The 23289-nt window shown below is 28.9% G+C and overlaps 1 protein-coding gene across 1 annotated transcript; it reads left to right on the top strand.

The window, feature by feature from the left end:
- The first annotated feature begins 5011 nt into the window (after positions 1 to 5011).
- LOC147804232 (protein SSXT-like) lies at positions 5012 to 13922 on the top strand. Its single transcript, XM_087152084.1, has 4 exons — positions 5012 to 5284; positions 8071 to 8147; positions 10375 to 10450; positions 13676 to 13922. Exons 1-4 carry the CDS (start codon positions 5219 to 5221, stop codon positions 13769 to 13771), a joined length of 315 nt encoding a protein of 104 aa, XP_087008210.1. The 5' UTR covers positions 5012 to 5218; the 3' UTR covers positions 13772 to 13922.
- The last annotated feature ends 9367 nt before the right edge of the window (positions 13923 to 23289 follow it).

Here is a 23289-nt window from a genome sequence, read left to right as displayed (position 1 = left end):
TATCAACTTAAATTACTTTTACTTATTACTTTCTTATCGACTAAATCTGTCACTTGAAAATGAATCTGTTTGATTACTGTAGTAATCAACAAATGCATAGCTGTTTACGAAGATTAAAAAACGTTCTTTCATCAAGATTTCAAAAATAGATAAATAAAAATATAACACACAAATCATGCGAACCTTGGAATGTTAAATCAATAGCCACTGCAGCACACATCTACCCTTGTTTACGAATGCATTAAATAACTTAAATTATGCTTAAAATTGAAATTAAGAAAGGGCAAGTTTATTAAAGTAATTTACTTACCAGGACATATGAAGTCTGAAGCTTTAAAGTGTTGACTACATACTCGCATTCCAGAACTCACATCCTTTCCAATGCGTAACACGTGTATCCATTGCTGGCGTCTTTTTCCGTCAGAAATCTTTGGAAATATGTGAAAACTAACAGAAGGATTTTTTAAAGCGTACGTCGAACAAAGAGGGACATAACAGTGCGATTTATCTAACTTATTCAAATTTTTTCTAACAATTATACGACTCATGATAATTTGAGATACTAAAACTAGTTAGCACGTCTTAGGCTGGGATTCAACTGAAACAGTCTTAAGACACGCCACTCGACGTATGCGACGATCTTAAGTTCGGGAAGTTACGCCTATGGTGGTTTCAATTCAACTGAAACACTTACGCTGAAAATGACAAATCGGTCTTAAGACGGGTGGTTCGACTGACTTAAGACGCCCTAATCCAATATGGCGTTTGTGTTGTTTTGATATGATGATCCGTTGGTGTTCATGAAACAAAACTTACTTGTTAATTCTTAAATATTAGTGATTTAATCGTTCTCATTTATCAGTCTGCACTTGTTATTAGTAATAATGTCTACAAAATTTGTTTTAAAAAGATAAATAAATACGAACCTAACACCTTATTTTTACTCTTATTCCTGTAAACAAAAAAGTATGTTTAATTTTATTTTTCCTGAACTGAAGTAAAACGTAAGAGTTCTATTGTTTAATGTGTGCATATTAAACTCTTTTGTATGTAAATTTTATTTGACTATTTTTTATATCTTCATCAAAGTTGTTATGTTTTGAACTAAAGCTATTATCGAATATAAATTTTTCTTAAAAGTACACGTTTCATACGTAAGTAATTTATTTGGTTACAAAGCGAGTAATCTTACGAAATTTAGTTAAAATTGTATCGATACACATTTTGTTATCTTTATTATTGTACAGTTATAAATTATGCTTATTTTTTATTGATATGCTTACGGATAGTCTATTTGAGTTCTTAGGTTTATAAAATTTTAAACCCCTTAATGATTCTTGGTTTATGATAATTATTATTCATTTTAATTGTTAATAACTTTTAACTCTTTATCTTTTTAGATTTAACTGTTGCTAACATTTAATACTACAAAATGCACTAAATTTTTACCTTTTAAACTAAGAATAACTTTTTCATTGTTTTTTTAAAATTATTTATTTTTGTAGAAAAGTTGGTTTTGTATAAAGATATATTTATTGAAATCCTATCATAAAACATGTTTAACAATTTTAGAAATACAATTACTGATTTTTTAGACTTATATGTTCATTAAAAATATGGGATTATTTCTGTATCATGATTTGTCATGCCAACTACAATTGCTGAAGTCCCAAATAGATTTTAAACTTGCAAATTTTTGTAAGAAAAAAACATGTAGATGTTTGCCCGTGGGTGGCTACGAGTTATTCTTTTTGTGATGTTTTTGTTTCTCGTGGGCCGCTGCCCAGAAATTGCCGAGACTTGGCAATAAATTACGATCCGAAAATCTCCCAAAAAATATTGGCTGTGTGAACTTATTTTATTACAGACATAACTGCTGTTTATGGATGTAAACTTTACAGAAATTAGGAAGTGAAATGCTTACAAGCTTGGTAATTTATGCTTTTGTGATGGTGTAATAAAAAATTGCCATACACTCTAGCAGAAATTTGTTGGCTTGTTTTAAAACATCCAGGAGTGATTGAAGATCAGGATACAATTATTGCCTGTTTCTGAAGTTGAATAGACTGTCTTTTATTGTTAGGTAAGAGTGCTTACAATTAATTCAAACAATTATTTAAATTTTTTAATTAAATCCCAATTAATAAAAACTAATTGCAGATTTGCAATTAGTTTTTATTAGTTAGGATTTATAGGTCTCTTTATTGGGTTATGTTAAATCAATAGTATTTAGTTGATGACTTGTTTTATATGTGTATCAAAAATTTTAAAAATACTGTGATCAAATTTTAAATTGCCTTATCACATATAGTATGCAAAATATATGTATTGTATTCTCTGTTACGAAGAGCATACTAATTTCCATAAATAAGTGCTGTTATGTATGAGTACTTGAAACAAATCTTGGATAATATACGAAAGGCGTTTCTCAACAGATATTTTTTTATACACATTTCATTATTTATGTTACCAATTGGTAAAATTATAAAATAAAAATAATCTTAATGATTTTTTAATGGTGAATTTTAACTCTAATGCTGAACTCTTAATGTTGAATAATAACATAAAATTTTTAAAAACGAAAAACAACGTTAATATTCTAAACTCAAAATCATGGAAAAATTTAATGAGCACTTTCAAGCGCATTTACTGTTTCATGGTATTTAATTTAAAAGATGAGACTTGAAAATTTTTAACAGAATTATTTCCATATTTTGATAGCTATTCCTCTTTGATTTTACTTGAATAAATTTGGGTTAAGAAATTAGCTCTTGTAATTCTGTTGCTAAATGTTTTTTTTTTTCTTTTAAAAAATGACAAGTGGTGAAAACCCTAATTAATATTTAAAATTACTATTAGTATTAATATTTGTAATGAAAATTTCACTAATTGAGAAAAAATTTAAAGTTATATTACGTAAATAAGATTCAGAAGTAGTCTATCTTTTACTGTTAGGTACATGTTAATAGTAAATTGAAATTTATAATTTTTTAGTTCTTGCAGATTAGCATAAAGTAGTTATCAAATATGGTTTTTAAGTCAGTTTGTTTAGATACATAAAATAACTTGTATATAGCATTTAGGCTATCGAAATACATTTTTCTCGCAAAAAAGATCAATAATATATAACCGATTTTAAAATCTATTGAGTACTAACCTACTGATTCAAAGTCTATCATAATATGATTAAATCTAAGTTTGACTAACTTCAAAATATCTGTTAAATGCAGTTTTATTCTAAACCAAAAATCAAGTTTAGAAAATAACATAAATTAAGTCAGAATTAATTAGTTAGAAATTTTACTTTTCTGAATAATGATTAGTAGTATTGAATTAAAGTCTTTTTCAATTTTATATTTATTTTCATAGTTATTTTCAATTATTTTTAATTTATTATCTGTAAAGTTAGTGGTCTAAAGTTTGTTTTTTATTTAAAAAGAAGCAAGAAGCACTGATAGCAACTTTAGAAATAAACTATAATATGGATTTTACTAAATTAAGTTCCAGCTTTTTTGTTCAATTTATAATGGTATTCATTTGAGAATAAAGTGCTTTGAATCATGTTAAAAGATAAGTTTTTTTCTTCCAAAAATTATTCCCCTTGAAGTGCATTTCTGCTAAAAGAGGGACAGGTTAACTTAATGTGATAGAAATCGATATATAAAAGGCACAAGATAAATTAAAGCATACTGATAAGCTTATACTCATGAATGTCATTCTTAAGAGTAAGAATTTGTTCTAATAAACAATTTCACACTCAACTGACATATATCTCATATTTACTTTTGGCAAATGTAGGATTCAGTGTTACGGTTTAATCTCATTAAAAGTAGCATACGACAATGCATTTATTAAAATATTAATAGTCATTAGCTTCATTGTTTTTCTTTTTTAAAGTGATTAACAACAATTAATTCAAAAGTACACTCAACAACAAACAGCACTGCATAGATAATTAAATTATTATTTGTAATTGAGTTGTATAAAAATATTGTTTTTATACATATAAAATGTGCTATGAGAAATTATTATTCTCATGTCTAGCAAACTAGTTAAATATTTTATAAAGCCTTTCTACCTTAGAATAAGCATCAGTAATTTTTGAAGTTAATATTGATATTGTTAATTATTTGAAATATGTTACTTTTCATTTATAAGACTGCATTAACCAATAGGAAACTAAAAATTAATTCAATGCACAAAATAAAGGTTCTTTTTAATTTATTTCATAAATAAATGTTTTTTCTTTCTCTTTTACTACCATCATTAAATTTATTTATTAAAATTTTTAAACACCTTAGAACTAAAACTATTAATAATAAAAATAACAATTGTTATTAGATATGTGTATGATTTTATTTAAATCTTAATTGTTTTTCTTTCGTTGGATCACATTGAAAATTTCTGCAATCACTATTGTCTTCGTAGACATTTTTCGAATTTATATTTTTATTTTCAAATAAATTTAAAACATCAACGATTAATAAACGGAAACTAATCATGGAGCTTTTAAAGAAGCTTTATTACGCGAGATGCGATATATGCTTGTAGCTTTCTTTTCTTGTTTATTCACTGTGCAAAAGAATCTGATTGGACAAAAATATTTTGACGTCACTGCTGATCGTAGGGAGAAACAGGTAACAAAATCCCCGTCTTAAGCCAGGGTACATTTAAGATACGACGCAAGTGTTTCACTTGAATAGCTATTTAAGGCGATAGGCGTAACTTCCCGAACTTAAGACCGTCGCATACGTCGAGTGGCGTGTCTTAAGACTGTTTCAGTTGAATCCCAGCCTTAAATAGCTACGACATGGAATTGGTTTTTCTCCCCAGATGGCGTATTCGAGCGTTGCGATCGCGAATTAAACAAGAACCAAAATTCAGAGAACAAATATGATTCTAATTAGACTTGTTGCCAATCCGTTTATCAAAGTATTGGCGAAATGTTCAAAAATAATATCGATACCTGCCTTAAAAATAATTATCGATTGCAAAATTTTAGTGTTTTCTCTTTAAGTTCTCTAATCGAAATTTGATTTTAGCAGAAATAAGCTGTAAATAACGTTTCTGTTAATGTTAAGTATTAAGCAGAAAACACAATTCTGCGGAAAATAAATCTAGGTCTACATCTTTTGGGATGTAATCTTTATTTGCCAAGGAATAAATATTGAAATTTAGTTTAGCGTCGAGAGCAGTTTGCAGATAAAAGAAATTTGTAATGTCTTTATTGTTTACTGGATCACCCAAAGTTCATTCAATACCTCGCCATGTATTGGTTCAAAAGGTTTGTATATGTCCAATGTGTTCCACTTCTAAATATGTTATGAAAATATTTACCCCGACCTGCCCCAATTCAGGGCATACGGGTAAATTTTTATTAAAACCAAGTAAAAACAGAAAAGAACATAAAAAGCAAAAAGTGCAAAAATACGAGAGTCATATGCCAACAGCTGGGAGGGCCCACCCTTGTACTGAGCCAAATTACAATAGTATTGAAGACCCCAACTAAGTTACAGAGAATACAGTATGTGTTACAATACATAATGAGTAGTTACAAGATATAAACATCTAAAATAAAACAAGACAAAGATATGAATACAATTATAAAAAAAAAAAAATTTCTTCTTTTTTCCTTTCCCGTCTATTTTTGTTGATAAAAACGCTAAAAGCGAATATACAAGTGAGTAAAAACATCAAGATGAATTAAAATTAGTGTTGAGGTGATAGAACAGAAGACCAACGGAGTCCCACAGGATGCTCAAGTTTGAAAAATATAAAAGGGGAATGTCGCTTTAAAATAGAAGTGGATTGGCAGTTCAGGTATTGAGGGGAGACATCAAGTCAACCTAAGTGTATAGGGTCCATCGGATCGTCCATGATAATGGTATCTTCTAGTGTGCTTTTAATAATTTCTCTAATGATTTGTTGCTGTTGTTTTGTTTTTATTACAGGTACGAAGGAGTTTTTCTGGTTGTGATTAGATAATTATACCAGTAATGGTTTTTTTCAGCATTATAGTCATAATGTGTTGAGTAGTAATTAATGCTCATTCAAAACTCTTTCTTATTTATATACAAAATAGAGCTAGCTGGCATGTGCAGAAACAATCTCAAATGCTTGTTTAAAAAAATATATGTATTAGTGTTGTAGTGCCATTGGTGAATATTTGTACTGATTTATAGTTATTTAATAAATTTTGGAATCAATGTTCAAATTTTATTTCATTTAGGCCAAAAAGAAATGTTTTCCATACTGAGGGGATATTTCCATATCGTGATCTGTCGCGCCAACTACAATCGCCAAGGTGCCAAATAGATTTTAAACTTGCATATTTTTTTAAAAAACACATGTAGATGTTCGCCCGGGGCTTTGACTACGAGTTATACCTTTCGATTTGGTCCCTTTCTGTGATGTTTTTTTTTAGAGTCTCGTGGGCCACTGCCCAGAAGTTTCCAAGACTTGGTGATAATTCTGCCACAGATCACGATACGGAAATCTCCCTATTCATATTGGTACCTGTTTTTGCCTTTTACAATCGCCAAAGCATCAAAGGATTTTTGAACTTGAAAAAGTTAAACTAGTTTGCCTGGAAGTGATTATGTGTTATGTCTCTCCTTTAGGAATATTTTTTCTAGTTTCTTTCATGCTACTGCCTGGATGTTGTCAAAACTTGGCCATTATTTTGGGACTGGTACCAATGTAGAAAACATTTTCTTTCTAATCTTGTATACATTTAAACTTAGTGGTTTTAAAAGGTTAATTTTATGCCTTTTGGCCTATGATAATAATTTGAGTTTGATTGCTTAAAAGTTAAATTTTAAAAAAGATTTTATTTTCTTATAATGCACTGTGTTTTGACTTTATTTTTAAAAATGTCCAATAGTAAATGGTAATAAAAATGTCCAATAATAATTGATAGATTTTTGACATCTAATGTTAGGAATTTTTTTTTCTTCCCGGTAATAGCCTTCAATATTTTACTTACGATTGCTAGTTTATATGTTACCAATTTTTCTAAAGATTATTGAACCCTTCTGAGTTCACAAATCTGTTGCCCTAAGAAGTAAAATGTTATTTTTATCTCAAATTCTTCTAGACTACCTTCAGGTAAGTATTACGACGTGAAGACCATCCAAAGTCAAGCTAGCATTCAAACACATGTTAATTAGTCCTCTACATCACAGGGTTATCTTTCAACTATCCGTAGTAATATTGTAAATCCAACATTACATGAAAAGATTGCTTTCGCTAGATTTTAAATAATAAATGAGGTAACTTCTATTTTCCATTCTCATGTTAATAGAGCCTGGTGATATTAAGAGAATAAATTGAACCAAATTTTTCTTTATTGCCTATTTGGATCCAGTTTGCCCAAATTTATATGACTCTAAAGAATTAAGTTGGTATTTATAAATGTTTTATTTATTTTTTGTTGACCTATTTGTAAATGGTAGAGTTATATGCAGTATGATTTAAGAGGTATTTAGTTTAAAAATATATTAGGGGTCGTTCAAAAAGTAAGTACACAAAAAATGGAGAAATTTTAACTCCCTCCCTTCATACATTACCGTACATAAGGTCTTACTTCCCTCCTCCTTAGAGTACGTACATTTTATTAGTCTACCCCTCTTTTTCATAAAAATTAAAATAATTATGCTTTAAATTAAATTAAATATATATTCAAAATAATGTACGTACTTTGTATATTACCACCCCCCCTCTCCATCGTACAAAATAGCAAATCCCCCCCCCCTTCGGGATGTATGTACTTTTTGAATGGCCCCTTATAAGTTTCGCCGTGATGTCTCAGTGGTTAAAGCACTGAATTGTCATTTTGAAGAACTAAGGCTCGATCCAGAGTGGAATGTTTTCAGATCAACCTCAGAGATGTTTCCAAGTAAGTCAGTAATAGCCTATTTTGCAGCGCTAGTACCATGTAAATAAAGTATTACAACTGCTAAATGTATGTGTAAATATTAATCCTTTTTTCTTTTCATTTTGAATGAATATATTAAGAAATTATTTGTATAATATCTCTCATGTTTTGAAGTTAATGTATTTATCTTTCAGATGCTGGAAGAAAACAATTTTCTGATCAAAATCATAAAATACTATCAAAACAGAGGAAGAGCAATAGAAGTGCACCAGTAAATTTCATTTTATTTTATAACATTAAAAATTATTCATTCCTGTATTTTGCATTTTCTTGCCTTGCTTAATTTTTAATAATTTAGATGAAAAGTATTTAATCCCTTAATGTTTGAAATATCTAATTATGAATCTATCATACTTCTGTTGCTTATAATAGTGAGGAAAAAAAACTTCATTGTGGTATTCTTTAATGTTTTTTATGAATAAAAATGAACTATTATGGTTAAGATAGCTTATATATTTTTATGAGAAATGCATATTAATTTTTCTTTTTAAATAAATTGTATAGTTTCTTATGATAATCAAATAAAGTTTGCTAGGGATTTGCCTGAATTTCCGAACTTTGGAAAAATTATTTGAATTTCTTTTCTGTATTATTAAACTTTGAACTCATCTACAATTATTAAAAATTAATAAAAGGTAATTAAAAAATTTTATTTTTCATAATGAAGTTAAAATATTTGTTATAATAAAAGTTATTATTTTGAAGAATTCTAATTTTATTTCCAAATTAAGAGAAAATAAAATTAAATCTTTTAAAACACTTTTTAAATTTACTGAATTTGTTGCACAAAATATGGGAAACCAAAATAGATACCTGAGGCCTTTTACCAGTCTTAAATATAGGCATGAAAATGCAGAAGTTTTTTTTTTTCTTCTTTTTTTTTTTAAAGGAAAAGAAATGCTGTCTTTTTTTTTTTTTTTTTTTTTGACTGGCACATCAAAAACAAAAGGGGCAATCTAAGTTAATATAATGAAAAAATTATATCATATTGTTTAGTTTTTCTAACAAATTTAATTAGTTGAAGATAATTATTATATATTTTAGCAGCATCAAAAGTTTTTTATTTATCCAGAGAAGTATCTAAAAAGCGTACAATGCAATTTCTATTCACGCGATTAAAAAATTCAATTTCTCTATAATTTGTATTTACAAGATTTTAAAGTCCAGCATTGGGATTCTTGTAAGTAGTTTTTTTTCTTGAATTTGCTAGTCTAAAGGTGCGGCATATCTTCAGAGATGATTGTGATCCGAAAATCCAAGATCCAGAAGTTTCAAGAAATTATCAATCACATTTATGTATAAAAATTCTTGTATATTTTATTTAAAAATATTAGAAATTGAATTTATACTTAGCATCTCTTTCATGTGTAAATATTTTTTCTGGTAGAACAATAAATGTAATTAGAGATAAAAGTAAACTTATACATAATTATTAATTTAAATTATGCTGCATGTAAGTTATTTAGAATTTTATGTTGTGAAAATATCAATGATTTATTTTTAACATTGATTTTTTTAAATGCGTCATTAGCACGTTGAATGCCTCGCTAATTTTACATGGCTTGCCTGTCCTGCCAAAATGATTTTCTCACTATGCATTGAAATATTATTTACAACAAAACAGTTAATTTTTGTAATCATTCGTGATGCATATAATTCACTGAGGTCATCAGTGACCCCCATGGCATTCAACATGTTAAGGTTACATGTCATATATGTATATAAATAAAACTATTTTTGTGTGTTCTATATTGCATTAATTTCTTCAAACCATTTTAGTAACGATAATATAAAAAAATTAAAAGTATTGAAAATTTACTAGAATTATGTATTTCTAATAGTCTTGGCTTTGTTAATAACCGGTGACCCCCGTGGCGCTACGAACAAACTCAGTGCCTGTCACCGCTGACCCCCATGGCATTCATTGTATTAATTTCCCTCAAATCACCCCTCACAATCACCCCTGTATTTTGTATTAGTAAGTAATTTAATTATAAATGTTAGTTAAAAAAATTGTTAAATAGGAAACATTTATGGTATATAAAATTGATATTGATCTTTCGTGCATCAGTTTTTCACTTTATGCCACAATTATTCTGGCACAATATTGTGTTATTTATTATCACTGTCTATTTTAACACAAATATTTGGCCTTTTTCTGAAAATGGAACTAAAGTTACTTTTTGTTTCATGATTTATTTCTGCAGCTCAGAATTTTGTTTAAATTTTTTTTCAACATCTGCTTTCAAAGTTTTTTTTAAACTTTGAATGCAAAGCCATAATTTAATTGAAGCTTCAAATATAATTTGCTCATTCTAAGATGTTTGTTTCTTAGGTAAACACAGGTACATATATTATATTGTATGATTTTGCTACTGTCAGTATCTACATTTATTCTAAACTAATCAAGTTTTTTATTATCTGTTTACTTTTTATAGGCTTTTGCAAGTCTTGCATCGAAATATGATTCTTTTGGGAAGCATTGCTGATGAAATATATAATATTTCCTCAAATGTATGTACAAAGATGTTTGTGAATATGTAATTTCTTGTAAAGTTGACCATACAGAATTCATGCATCTCAAAGATATCCTTGAAAGTTATGGGGAATTAAAATTAGCTTAAACTAAGTGAAAAGAAAAATTTTTACTAAAAACTAAGATAAATATAGCAAATCTAGACTCAAACTAGCACTTTCACAGACAAGTACTCAACATTGAAAAGTACGTCAATGTACCCAACAACATCCAGACGGGAGGATTGCATTTATCCAAATATATGGTTGATTACGACCTGGGTAATATTTCGAAAAAACCAACGCTTGTCACCATGTCAGTTGGGGAAAAAATCCCGTCGAATTGAAATATGCTGTTAAAAAATTTTTTTTTTACAATTACAGTGTTTTCATCGTATAAAAAAAATGGGTGAGAATTCCTCACCCTTTCTCAAAAGCAGGGTGAGATTTCAAAAAGTTAAGTGAGATTTCTAAAAACTAAAAAAACGCAAAAACTCTTGAAAAAAAAAATCATTTCTTTAATTATAATACATTTTTAACGTCTTCTATTTTTTTAAAGCATTGAATATTTTTGGTGCATCATCATAAAAGATTTTGCCTTTACAAGGTATTTGTCCATCTTACATAAGTGCATAAAAAATTTGAACGTCTTACATGAAGAAACCTTACCTACGGTAAACACGTGGCTGCAGAGAAATTTGTTCTGCAAGGGGTTCCGTGGTTGTGTTCTGTTGTTCGAAAAGGTTCTGAACAGTATACTGGTAAATAGGGAAGCTAGATAATGGGGCAGATGTTGAAAATAATGAAAGATCCAGAAAGAAAAGTGAAACAGATTTCATTCTAAATGGCGTGATTTGAAGCTTTTTCCAAAATGCGAGAAATTCATGAATTTTGAAATTGAATTATAGAATGCGCGAATTTCTCTCTAATAATTTTTTAATGCGAGAAAAGAAAAAAATATGCGAGATTCTCGTGCTGTAATGAAAACACTGAATTAATTATCCTTCATTTGTAAAGGAAGTTTAGAAACGGATGTCGCTGCCAATTCTTTTATTCCCAATAATAAAATTGCTTCCGAGATCATAAAAAAAATTTTTTTTTTATCTAAAATACTGAGGCGAGAAATATCATAACTATCTTTACAACCGGAAGAATTGGTCATTCCCAACAAAACTTTTTTAAAACATATGCCAGATATTGAATGAAAATCGGTCTGATCTATTCCTATATCCTTTCTCTCTGGTGTTAAAGCAGCATCTATTTGTTGATCCGGTTCACTGGGAGTCTGTCGAATCTCCAAGCATATTATAAAACATCCCGATAATGCCCTCGCAAAATCGGTTCGAGAGTTGCTCAGAGAAGCCTTATTCTGTGCCATGGATGAAGATTTATTGCCTGGCGTTATTAGTGACGATCCTTTGTGCATATTTCATGAAAACTTAAACATAGTTCACGAACAAATCAAAAAAGTTGAATCTATGAAAAAACGACAGTAACTCGTAGATGTATTTGAATAACTTTTATCTCTGGTCATACTCGATAAATTATGAATTTCGAAAAAATTATCTTCCAACCCCTACAAAAGAATTTTTTTTTTTTTAATTTGTATCTGAAAAATGTAGAATTGGAAAATGAGCTGTGGAAATAAAATTTAAAAACACATTTTGAACTTTGATTATTAAACTTGTATCAATTTTTTTACAATTTTCATTGTAACAAAAATGCTAGCTCTTTTTATTTTATTCTTTCAATCACATAAGTCATTCATATTCACAGGGCCCAACTTAGAGTCATTGGGGCCTAGGGCAAAAACTTCTTTCGGGGCCCCCTCTGCTTCACTACTTCAGTAATTAAGGTATTTAATATGGAGGAATTTAAAAGTATTTAATTTTAAGGTATTTAAATTTCACCTCATTATAGATAACTAGAAAATTGACTAGAATCTAAAATAGCTATGAAGTCCCTCCCCCTGCAATGGTCTGACAAAATATTGTTCTGACCATTTTATTGATTTTCTGTTAATTCTATGTCCATCATGCCGAATGCAGTTTTCTGATTGTTAACTTAGACATCTAGCAGCGAAAATATCCTTGCTGACATTATGGCTACGTTTACACTATTACAATGGCTCAATTAAGCCAATCAGAAGCCTGTATTTTTGTAAATATATTGCATTTTGCTATATGTAAAAATACAGGTTTTTGATTGGCCAAATTTGTCAATCGTAATTTTGAAAATTTATCTGAATTCCGCCTTAATAAACCATGGATTTACGTAAGATAGATTGTGTTCATACGACAGATTAATGAAGAAGCTAACATAGAACTGACTGATTTTACACTGTACTGATATATTTTTTAAAAAAGTTCATTAAAGAATGTAACGTAAAATAAACTTTCTACTGGATTTGGGGGTCCCCTGTAATGTGGGGGCCCGGTGCAACTGCCCCGTATGCCCCTGCCTTACTCAGACTCGGCATATTCAGCTTGTGTACATACATCAAAAACAAATTCATAGCTAGAATAGACATTGCTCCAAGACAACAAATTCAACTTATGAACATAAAATCTAATTTACGATTACTAATGATATAACACTGAAAAAATTTCGATCCTCTTATTTTATAAGTCTTTGGACAGCCGACCCAATTTTGGTTTTATGACTACTAATGTTCATCAACTCCGTAGGCTTGTAATTTTGAACTCAATCCAGAAGAAAAGGGAAGTATTGGGAGAAATTCGCCTTGGTGGAGGACTTTTTGATGGAACTAATAAAGTAGTCTTTTATTGGTTAATGTGTTCACAATTGTCTTGACATATTTAACATATAAAGTGGGGGATCCGACTGAAGAAAGTTTATTATTTAGGGTTCCATAACTGAAAACAATTTGGGAACTGCTGATTTATCTGACCATTTATCTATTTTTTAATTATTTATATATTTTGGTGTGAAAAAATAATTCTAATTTATTAAAATAATATTAATTTACCTTTCTTACCGTAGGTAAAAATATTTTCTGAAACAACGGGAATTCCATTGTATTTCGAGGATATAATTACATATGTGACTAGTAATACCACAGAGTTCAAGCACTGATTCATTAGAAATAATTTTTATAATAATTTTCTTAAATTTTTACAGGATGCGCCTAATAATTGTTATAATTTTTTTAAATTTTTACAGGATGTGCCTAATAATTGTTATAATTTTCTTAAATTTTTGCAGGATGCACCCAATTCTACCACTAGTTCGGATGAGCAGACTTCAGGAACCCAAGACACTGGGTCTTCTGATGACCAACAGGTCCAATCAAATACTTGAATAATACTTATTTAATTATATATTTTCTGTAACTTTATAGAAAAGGTGTAAATATATGCAGCTGTAACATATTCAATTGTATTTGAAATATCTTCATGGCATTTTTTTGTAAATAGTGTACATACATTTTAAATAAATATGTATAAAAATGTTTTAGCTTTTATTTTATGTATGATTCATATAGCATGTAAAAAGTTTTCCTTGCTCTTTTTCATAACTAGATCAATACTGTGTTGTAGACAAAATCATGGTTTACTGACCCACACAACTCTCAGGCCTCGCAGCGCTCCTATATTTCCTATTAATCTAGAAAAATTGCTATATTTCCTATTTTTTCCTATATTTTCTGTATTATTTTCCTTAATTTTCCCTTATAATCCTTTCTCAACGTCCGCTCTCCCGATTTGCGCTAGTCTGATGTCAATCATCAAACCACACCTAAAAATTCTTTAACCAATCATCCGTTTGCAATGTCTTAACCCAGCTGCACCAAGTACAAGTAAAAGGGAATCGTCAGCAAGTGAAAGAAATATATGTGAGGTTTGTGGAATAAGATTAGTGATGGGCAATAACAGGTATTTTCAAATAACAGGTTCCAGCTGTTACGATGCAAAATAATACCTGTTCCAAATACCTGTTCCAAAATAACAGGTCTTAGAAAAAAATCTTCAACTTTTTTATACTTGAAAAATAGTTTAAAATGGCAAGTATTTTTGTAACAGATACATATTTTTCTATTAATTTCACAATATTATTAGGAAAAGTATTTTTTGTTTCCATGGGTAAGGTTTTTTCTAATTAATTTTTAAACTATATGAAAGCAATTATATATTAATTTCTCTTTTATTCTCTATTGTTAAGTGTTTTTCAATAATAAAAAAAGCAATTAATCAAGCTTTTAACACGTCATTTGCCTGATAATGTTTAAAACTTCAGTCAATTTTAGAGAAGATTATGAAGTCCTTTATTTTTATCTGCTACAGATTTTGAAAAAATAATGTTGAGACATTTTTCTGTGAATTCATAAATAACATCTGTATTTCTTAAAGACAAGTGTTATAGCATATTTCAAAAGTGTGTTGTACTTCTTCAATTCAGTATCGTTTTTTTCTTCAGTAAAATATTTACTTTTATGAATTAAACTGAGGTTTACTGGGGCTTTTTTTATCATTCAAAGTATTAGTTTTGAGTTTTCGTTATATTTATTTCATCAAATTTTCAGAAAACATCGTTTGACTCACAAAAAAGTACGCATTTTCTTTTTAATGCTCAAACGTGACAAAAGAAATATAAAACATATTTGCTTTATAAGTCTAATCTACAAAATATAAATTCTATACCATTTATACATTATGTAGCCAAATGCTCTGTTTCTTGTTCTCAAAGAATTCTAATAAAAAAATTATAAATCGATCCGTGACACACTGTGTATGATTTATCACAAATGCTTTAAAATATCCAGGAGAACCTAAACATTTACAACTATATTTTTTCGTAATATTCGTCCTCTAGAATTTAAAGTTGACAAAAATTCAATTAAATATAAGCTTAAATTCTTTTACTGTGTACACTTTTTTACGAAATAGATTATACAAAAACTTGCTTTAAACAAGATGTTTATTTGATACAAATTACGTTTTGTAGAAAGCAGGGAAGTTAGTGCTTATATAGAGGTTCCAGTTGCGTAACAAAATTTGTAAGTTCAAATATATAAATAAAGCTGATTAATTTTAAATCATTTGTTAAATCGAATATCTAGTAAACAAAGTTGTGTTTAAATTACTCTTTTTTTCAACTCCTGCAATTTTGGCAGGAGCCCCTATTTGCTGCCGCTCACCAGCCCCCATGTTTACTTCGCAACCATCGTCGTTTCTTTTTGCGAAACAGATCGTTTTCCCAGATCTGAAGGTACTCGCTTAATGTAAATATATTCTCGCCTTCGTTTAACCCTCTAACTACTATTCCTCAAAGATTTGTTTTGTGATTATTATTACGATCCCTTTGTTTCCTAATCACTTCATTCTAACGCCACTTTCGTAAAATTATTTATATTTTCTGACATAATAAATTTAGTGAAATTTACTGATAGTGATTTATAATTTCATTTACTTAAATACCTAAAAGTAGTCTAACTGCATACATTGCAACCCAGTTCAATGCAACTTTTTAAATATAATTCGAATAACATCAATTTATAGTTTTAAACTAAGAAAAATATATGTTTACTAAAATTTAATTGATTCAGCTTTACCAATTTGCACGAGCTAAAACATTTAACAAATTAAATACAGCAAAAGCATAATCCGATATTTTTTTAAACATTTCTAAAACAAAATTAAATATTCAAAATAAACACCAATATACGAATTTAGCATAATTTTTAAAGAAACAAGCCTTTTTATAACAATTCGAAACTTTTCTTGGATTATATAAATAATATTTTCATTTTAAAACAATTGGCACATTAATTTAAAAATATCACATACTATGTAGCCGTTAATGATAATTTTTATATCAAGTAAAATTCAAACCATTAAGGGACAAAAATTCGCCAAATTAACTGTAACAGATTTTTTTCCTTTCCTGCAGAATATTATCATTTAAAAATATATTATTTACTTTCTTCAAAAATTCAAAATAAATAAATCTCTTAAGCAACAAAATAATAGGCAATGCCAGAGAGACATCTATTTGTATGCGAGTGGACGAAATTCAGCGAAATAACAAATCACTCTTCACGTAGAACATTGAATGAATTACCACAACAAATAACTACGACGGAAGTAAAGGACACGCCTTCATTTAAAGATATTGAGAGTCAATTCGCGACCTCGAAGGTCACGGTCGATCTCGACCTCCAAAACGAAAGCCGAAAAAGAAACCCGCAGCGAAAGCTAGGGAGGTGGGGGGCCAACGGCGTAAAGAGGTGTCTGGATTCTCCAGGTAAAACTCCTTCCCCCAAAAGACGATTGTAATTAATACAGTAAACACAGTAGGCAGCAGAAATAGCCATTAAAAAAAATGTGGAGCACTTTCAAGTAAATGCAGGCACAGTTACTCTATTGAAAACAATTCACTATTTCAAACAAAATATTCTGAATTTTTTATTAAATGTATAAAATTTATAAATTTAATTACCTAAAACTTCATTACTTAACTTCCTAAATAGGTTCCTAAAAAAATAATAGCTATGTAATTAGTTTTTGAGTCCTTAATCGCTAACTGTAGGCTTCCTTTGTTAATATAGCTTGCATGCATATAAAGAAAATATAGTGTTTAAATATGGCTTGAATAGAACATACTAAACATACTAAGATGTCTAGAACATATTAAATATAGTTTTAATAATTTTAACAACCCCTTTTTATATTGAAATAAAAAGTAAAAATATTTATTGCTTATCATATGCCCGAAAATCCAAAGAGCATGGAAGACAGGTCACCGTGCCCAGCATTGCTACAAATTAGCTTAAACTGCAAAATACTAGGAAAGGCTGTGACAAAATACTAGCTGTTCCAAAATATTCCCTGTTCCAATACTAGCCTGTGACAAAATATTCCCAGTTCCAATACTAGCGCCTGTTCCAATATTTGCGCCTGTTCCAATATTTGCGCCTGTTCCAGATACTAGCTGTTCCAAAATATTCCCTGTTCCAATACTAGCTGTGAAAAAATATTGCCTGTTTCAAAATATTCCCAGTTCCAATACTAGCGCCTGTTCCAATATTTGCGCCTGTTCCAATATTTGCCCCTGTTCCAGATACTAGCTGTTCCAAAATATTCCCTGTTCCAAAATACTAGCCTGTGATAAAAATAACAGGCTGTTCCGATATAGCATATTTAAAATATTAGGTGGTAGTTTTATTAATAATAGGTTGTTAAGACACAGAAGTAGAACCACAAGCGGGGGGGGGGGGGGGGCGAGCAGTGGACTAGCAATAATTTAAATTTTTTTTAAATTTAAACCATAGAAACTCTATTTTTTTACTAAGAAATTTAAGACACCCTAAACGTATTTTAACAATATAATTGCAGAATAATCATTTCCTTAGGAGTGAAATTAAAAAAAAAAGGCATTTAATGATTTACTTCGGGCGCAAAATAATTTTAGCGAAACGAAATTTAAGTACTATTATTAATTTATGATTGAAATTAATATTTAAGTTTATAGAACGACATCTAGTTTTATTGGAACTAAAATTTATGACTTCTATTACAGCTCTTATATTTTTTAGACTATGAAAACACAGATATTGAGATTCACCATAATTTCACATATACGTAACAAAACTTATCGTATGCTACTCACGTCCCGCAGTGGACTGATCGTTAAATTCTGCTACACGGTTCCCATCAGATCTCCGAAGTCAAGCATCACTGGCTGCCGTCAGAGTGCGGGTGGGTGACCACTTGGATCAGTCTGCGTAGGGACCGAGGGTGTGCGGTACGGGTCCTCGTTAAACTGTTTTACCGTAAAGTGCTCCAATTCGCGTGCAGGTCGTCGGGCTACCGAAGCGGGGATGCCATCCCCTCTACAAAGGATCAAAATTGTGATGGCATGTCTTCGGATCATCCTCAGGGATGCTTCACAAACCGTCGCCAATAGCCCATTGTGCAGCTCTTGTGCGACATAAGTGAACTACAACGTATGCTATTCACTCGAGAAGTTTTTAATTCTTGCTGCTGCAAGTAAACAGTTTTTAAAGTCTATAAATTGCTTTTAAGTTTAGAAATATCATGCTTACACTTACAGGGAGGGGAAAAAAAGACTGTTGAAAACATTTTGTTCTATTGATCGGATTTTCACGTTTTAAATGCTATCTATAATAAGTCAAATTCTTTGACTAAACCGATCTTTTGTTCGTTGAATTTGGGTTATTTGTTTTTCCTTTTAATTCTATTTAGGCTTGTTAATTTTACTTTTTACATATTCCATGCAACAAAAAAAAAAAAAAAAAATAATAATAATGATAATAATAAATAAAAAAATAAAATAAAAAAATTTAAACGAATTAAAAATTTTTATTCATTGTTATAAGATTTGTTTAACTAAGAGAAATACAATGTATTTTTGAAATTATTACTTAATTTATACTAATTTGTTTAATAATGGTTGACACAATTTTGAATACCAAGGCACATTAACTCATGTATCATTTTAAACTACGTAATTTTAAATGACACAATGCAAAATTCGAATGAAGTCATGTCTTTTTGAAATTTTTTAACTTAGAAACGACTTGATCAATAATGTTCAAATTTTGCATTTTAAAATTGCACAAAAATGATGTAAAATTTACATAGCTTAAATTTTAGTTTTCTTCTAATTTTAAATAACAAACAATAATAGATAATTATTTAAAATTAATTTTTACATTCAATTTTCTTTGGATAAATATATTTTTTAATTGTGTGATCAATATTTCCAACTAGCTTTAAAATTTCTTGAGATATGGCGATCTATACTCGTTAAATTATTAAATTTAAAACAGCTCTAAAAAAATTATAATACTAGAAATACAAAACTTGTATAGACTCTCGCAATGTCTGGCTACGGCCCTGTAATAATAAATAAAACGTGATTTTTTTTTCTCATTGTAAACTGTGCAAAGATTGCCAAAAAACAGTTTAGCATTTTTTTAAAAAAGTAGAAAAATAAATTTTTGCCAAGATAATTGAATTAAAATTTTTGCCTAGTATTTTGGAACAGGCCTTTGGAAGTAACCTGTTATTTTTATAACAGGTATGATTAAATAACAGGTTCCAAATACCTGTTCCAGAAAATATTGGACATCTCTAAATAAGATATAGAATAGAAAGGGTGTGAAAAGAAGGAACCCAGAACGGAGCAATATATTTTAGTGTAGTCATGCGGATTCAATAAAGTGATTTTCGTTTTCCTTTTAAAAGTTTTTTTTATTATTTTAATGTAATTAAGTGATTTTTTCTCTTTCTCGAGTTTAATTTCGAAACATATCACGCGACGAACAATCATTAGATGAATTACGAATCCGAAATCGTTAGCATTTAAGAGATTTGGTTTTCAAGAACATGATTTACGAATGTCACACTTAATGATTTTGGACTATGAATCGCGATTCCTATGTAGGTAACTTACTTAAAAATCATGATTTGCAAAATAATTTCCGAGCTATACTCGTATTATATATAATTCGGTCTTCAAATCGCTATTCATTTTTATGCAATTTAAAAATTCAATTACTTGATTAATATCCAAACAGGTAGAAAAAAAAATGCAATTCATTTTAAAGCATTTATGTTAGTTATTCTGTAGTCTAATTTTAAAGTCCACACAGGTGCAATAAAATGTTTGGGAGTTAAAATTAAACAATTTGCAGCCTACGTAGGTGAAAATTAATATTATTTCATTTTCATAAATCTTTTTTTATTTTTTTATTTAAAATCAATGTGAAACTGAAGCTTGCATTAAAAATTCTGTTCTGAAATGTAGATAATTTTTTTTCTTAAAAATATTGTTTAACATAATTTTAAAAAAATAGGGTGTCTGACTTAAAAATATCTGATATGCTTATACAAGTACAGTACAGGACCACTTATTTGGTATCTAGAACATCGGGATAAATTTTGCTCAATTTTCCCGCCGTTTTGAATTATATCGATGTGCGGAAATTCTGATTTTTGGAGTTCAGTGAAAGAAAAAACTTGTGTGGGGGGGGGGAGGTGTTTTTGAAAGAGAAAACTTCAATATATTTCTTCTGTAACCTTGAAGTTCTTCAGAGATGGAAAGAAACGGTGCTTTTCTGATAAGCTGCCGTCAATCAAACATAAAGGAGCGGCTTTCTGATTTCGCTTACTCTCTGATTTACGAGGAGGTGAACATAAGTTTTTTATTTTCTTAATTTGGCAGTTTTACTATCATAATTTATGTATTTTCTTTTATTTTTAAAAACTCTCGCAGTTGATACGATTCTTTTCTATTTTCTTTTATTTTTAAATATGATTTAGTTTTTTTTTTTAATGTGTGAATTTTTTTTTTCTTATCTTAATTTGTAAATGTTTTTATTGATTTAAATCTTGTTTTCTTCCGATTTGTTTAACTAAGGAGAACTTTCCTTATTTATTTTTCATATTTTAAACTATGTTAGTATTTTTCATTGTAATTTGGGTTCGCTGAAACATCGATCTATAATGTTTTTTAGCATATCCCGAAAACAGGCAAATTCAGACATCTGGGATAGCGATGGTCCCGAACATGCCGGGTTCTCTACTGTATTTCATTCTTAATAATTTTAAGTAACCCTTTGTTCTGTTGAGTTTTTCTGAGTTAAAAGAAAAATTTGAAGTTTATTTTTTCTTTTCTTAATTTTGGAGTTTTGCCTTCATAATTTATCTTTTTCTTTCTATTTATGCAGCTTTATTTGTGTTTAATTTTTTAATAGGCAATCTTAACATATTGCAGTTCGGAGGCATGATAATAACATTTTAAATATTCCTATAACTTTCTCATTATTGAACTCTGTAACTAAAGCACATTCAGCATATGAAGAAGATAAAGAAAAAGAAGCTTCCCAAGCTAAGATAGACGCAGAAAAACGATCTCTATCAGAATCGGAACAATTGCGGAAAAAACAAAAGAAAGATGCAAAAGAAAAGTTGCGTGATTTAGAAAATCATGTGAAATCCTTAAAAGATGAATTAAGCCTTTCCCAGAATTTACTGCAGGAGAGTAATGCCCGCCTACAAAAAGCATTAAAAACTAAAGACTTTAATGAAATGAGAATTGCTTCTGCAATCATAGAATCCGCAACTAATCAGGTTAAAATATTAACTGAAAAGCTTGCTGAAACTAATAAAAAAATAATAATTCTACGTATATGTATTGATTCTAACTGAGTTGTTCACTCTTAGTATATTCTAGTGTATTATATTCGTATAACTTTGTTCTAAATTTTAATTCCAGTTGCACTTATTATTTTCGATTGTATATATTGTTTCGATTATGTTCATGTGTTGCAAAGATGGGGAGTTAAATTTTCATATAATATTAATTAGTGTTACCAACATAATTACTAATAAACTTTTTTTCTTAACTCTAATGCTGTGTATTAATAAACTTAATTGTTTTTATTCAGATTTTCTATTTGAAACCTTTTGCTGGTCCTCAAAAAATTTTAAAAATATAATTACTTTATTAATTATTCTTTTATAAATGCATAACATTATATTCTGATATAAGTCTACGGTTTATTCAAATATATTAAGAAATATATTCCAACCTACTCCTGGACAAGAAAGCTAAAATTTGTCTACAATCTGTGTTCTTTTTTTCTCCAGTTAGATTATCTAATAAAACATTTAGTTTTAAAGCCAAGATAGGGTTTTGTAGAAATGTTTTTTCATAACATTAGTTTTGAATAACACATAAATAAAAGTTGTACATGTTCTATGCAAATTTTGAATCTATATTTTTTAAACAAAATATTAGGGATTCTTATATTATTTTCAAAACATTCCTATAAAATTCCTATAATTTCTTAAATGAATTCCTATATTTCCTATTATATTTTTGCTCTGAGTCACTTCTAGGCCTGAACTCTTTAACTCCAATTGATGAGGATGAGTCAATCCATGTGAAATTTTTAGTATTTGAATCAATCGAGGATATTTAAGTTAAAACAGGTTTTAACAGGTTGAGCTTAATCAGTTTTGAACTTTAATATATCTTAAATTTATTTGTTTCATTCACTTTTATAGATGTCTTAGTACATTCATTCATTAATATATTATAATTATCCAGTATTTGCTATTAAAATGAAGTATGAGTAAAAAAATGTCATCTGCTTTAAAAATTTGGGGACTCCCATAGGTCAGTGAGAACAGGGAAAATCTGAAATCATCAAGGAATTTTATGTTGATTTCAAAAAACTAGAAAAATAGCATTATTTTTCCTTTTTTTAAAAACCTGGAAAATTTGTGCATCATACCTGGAAAATAACCAGTCTTAAAATTGTCAGTGACAGTAATCAGTTATTGAGACTTGATTTGGTCCATGTTAATTTTGTTGAACAGGTTAATTTAACAGGTTGCGCTTAATCAGTTTTAAACTTTGATTTATCTTAAATTTATTTGTTTCATTCGCTTTTATAGATGTCATAGTACGTACATTCATTCATCAATATATTATAATTAATTAGTATTTGCTATCAAAATGAAGTATGAGTAAAAAAATGTCATCTGCTTTGAAAATTTCAGGACTCCCACAAGTCAGCAAGAATAGAAAAATCTAGAATCTTCAAGGAATTTTATGTTTACTTCAAACTGCAGAAAAATACCTTTTTTTTAAATACAAAAACGTGGAAAATTCTTTCATTATATTGGAAAATAATTTCTCATTATACTGGAAAATAACCAGCCTTTGAATTGTCAGTAACAGTAATCAGTTATTCAGATTTGTAACATCTATCACAATTATTTGTTGTAAAAATTCCACTCTTCATTCAATGATACATTTTTGCTTGCAAACTCTAACACCATTAC

Source organism: Parasteatoda tepidariorum, chromosome 9 (assembly GCF_982258835.1).
Source record: "Parasteatoda tepidariorum strain Cologne lab strain chromosome 9, Ptep-v5.0, whole genome shotgun sequence".
NCBI lineage: Eukaryota > Metazoa > Arthropoda > Arachnida > Araneae > Theridiidae > Parasteatoda > Parasteatoda tepidariorum.
This window is presented reverse-complemented; position numbering and strand designations above follow the sequence as displayed.